The sequence below is a fragment of the Octopus bimaculoides genome, chromosome 11 (assembly GCF_001194135.2).
Source record: "Octopus bimaculoides isolate UCB-OBI-ISO-001 chromosome 11, ASM119413v2, whole genome shotgun sequence".
NCBI lineage: Eukaryota > Metazoa > Mollusca > Cephalopoda > Octopoda > Octopodidae > Octopus > Octopus bimaculoides.
The window spans coordinates 8,087,354-8,089,689 of NC_068991.1; the positions used below are offsets into that span (position 1 = coordinate 8,087,354).

Sequence of the window (2,336 nt, forward strand, 5' to 3'; positions counted from 1 at the left end):
TATATATATATATATATATATATATATATATATATATATATATATGGACATGCGTGTGTATATATATTATATATACATATATATTATGTTGTATGTGTATGATACATATATATATATATGATGTATATGTATATACATATATGTGAGTGTGTAGGTATGTATGTGTGTGTGTGTGTATATATATGGATGTGTGTGTGTGTGTATATATATATATATATAATATATAAGAAAGAGCAGATTTCAAATTTATTTTTAAGACAAATGGTAAGAGACACAAACCATTCTTACATATTTCTTGACAGGGGAAGGTTTAAAGTTTATAGGTGAACATAATCAATTGAATTTAACCTTAAATAAAATAATATTTTAATTTTGTTTTAATGTTTCATTTTGTTCATTTTATGTAAAGTTGTATAATTTTCATTTGTGTAATCCCTAAGAAAATGGCGACGCCACAAGAAAAGTCTTTTTTGTGTGCTGCAGTCTGAGAGATGCGAATCGATTGTACTAGTGCAGCGTGAATTTCACCGCCAATTCAATAAAAATCCACCTCGTCACAATATCCACAGATGAGTTGTTTCGAGTGTGGCAATAAATAGACTACCATTTCGATGTTTGTTGAACAACACGTGGTGCTCATGTTGAGTGCAGACTACCTTAAAATAAACTTTAAACCTTCCCTTATCAAGAAATATGTAGAATGCGTTTGTGTCTCTTACCATTTGTTTTAAAGATAAATTTAAAATCTGCTTTTTCTTCTTGAATAACCCTGTATATATGTGTGTGTATATATGTGTGTGTGTATGTGCATGTGTATATATATACATATATGATTGGCGAACCAGAAGGCTGCACCAGGCTCCAATCTGATCTGGCAGGGTTTCTACAGTTAGGAAGGACATCCAGCTGTAGAAACTTTGCCAAATCAGATTGGAGCCTGGTGCAGCCTTCTGGTTCACCAGTCCTCAGTCAAATCGTCCAACCCATGCTAGCATGGAAGGCGGACGTTAAACGATGATGATGATGATGTATATACATATATAATGCTTGTGTCTGTGTGCGTGTACTATAATTCTTGAGAAAGCATTCTGTCACCTATGAAGTCATTGTTTCTGTATGTAATATGTCAAGGGCAAATTTGCCTGGCGGAGTCACTCCATATCCGCACTATTAACCACGGTCTGAAACAATAGAAGAGAAATAGCTCAATAACTTGATTAAAGAACTCAGTTAGGTGTACCGTAATTCTATGCCTTTTGTATTATACACTATAGTCGAACCCCTGCCAGCACGGAGCATGGAACAAGCACATTAAATGCTAAGTTACGAAGACATAAAGACACCAACATTGTTTGTCAAGCGATGGGGGAGGGGGGGCAAACAATGACACACAAACATATATATATATGTATATATATGTGTATATATATATATATATATATATATATATATATATATATATATGATAGGCTTCTTTCAGTTTCCGTCTGCCAAATCCACTTACAAGGATTTGATCGGCTCAAGGCTGTAGTAGAAGACACTTGCCCAAGGAGCGATGCAGTGAGACTGACCCCGGAACCATGTGATTGGGAAGCAAGCTTCTTACCACCCAGCCACTCCTGCGCCTATGTATATATATATATATATATTTGCGTGAGGTGTGTATAAGAGATGAAAATACTGGAAAATATTTTCTGCAGAGTAATAATATCAAAAGAGGAGATTAGCAAATTGGTATTATTTATTCACCATTACACATGTTTCATTTGCTAATAGGAGATACAAAATTGTACATGTAGTAGAAAACATGTTAGACGTCTCTTATTAGAAATTCCTCAGACAGAGAATCAAATAATATGTTGTGTTTATAATGTTGACATTACTAAGCTGCTTATTTTTGCATAATTTGAATTTTATATTTTCTTTCTCTTATATTTTTCTCTCTTTGCCCTTTATTTTTCAGAACCAAAATGTCACAACTAGATTCACTTGTAGACCTTTCAGAATCCCAACCAATGACAGAATCGACCGGCAATATGGACGAGTTTGACCCTTTGTGTCCAACATCAAATACGGAAGCCAAAGATGTTGACGGAGGACTGTTAGTTGATCTGAGTGTGGAAACCCAGGTAATTTCCAGAACTTCTTCTTCTTTTCATGTTTCTTTTGTCTTTTTATCTTTTGCTTATTTCTGTCATTGGATTGTGGCCATACTGGGGCACCACCTTGAGCGACACATTTTTCCATTCGAGTCAATACAGAATTACAGATAGTATTTATAGAATTTTGATTTACTGTTGGATGACTTTTGGCCAACCCTGTATATATATATATAT

The 2,336-nt window shown here is 34.2% G+C and overlaps 1 protein-coding gene across 6 annotated transcripts in view; it reads left to right on the forward strand.

Moving 5' to 3' along the window:
• The window catches only part of LOC106880892 (enolase-phosphatase E1), a 210,473-nt gene that overhangs the window by 82,164 nt on the left and 125,973 nt on the right, over positions 1 to 2,336 (forward strand). For all 6 annotated transcript variants that reach the window (XM_052971469.1, XM_052971468.1, XM_052971472.1 and 3 more), the window contains one exon: positions 1,964 to 2,129. In XM_052971469.1, the coding sequence (XP_052827429.1) occupies positions 1,971 to 2,129 (159 nt within the window). In that variant the 5' untranslated portion in view covers positions 1,964 to 1,970. The remainder of the gene's footprint in view (positions 1 to 1,963; positions 2,130 to 2,336) is intronic.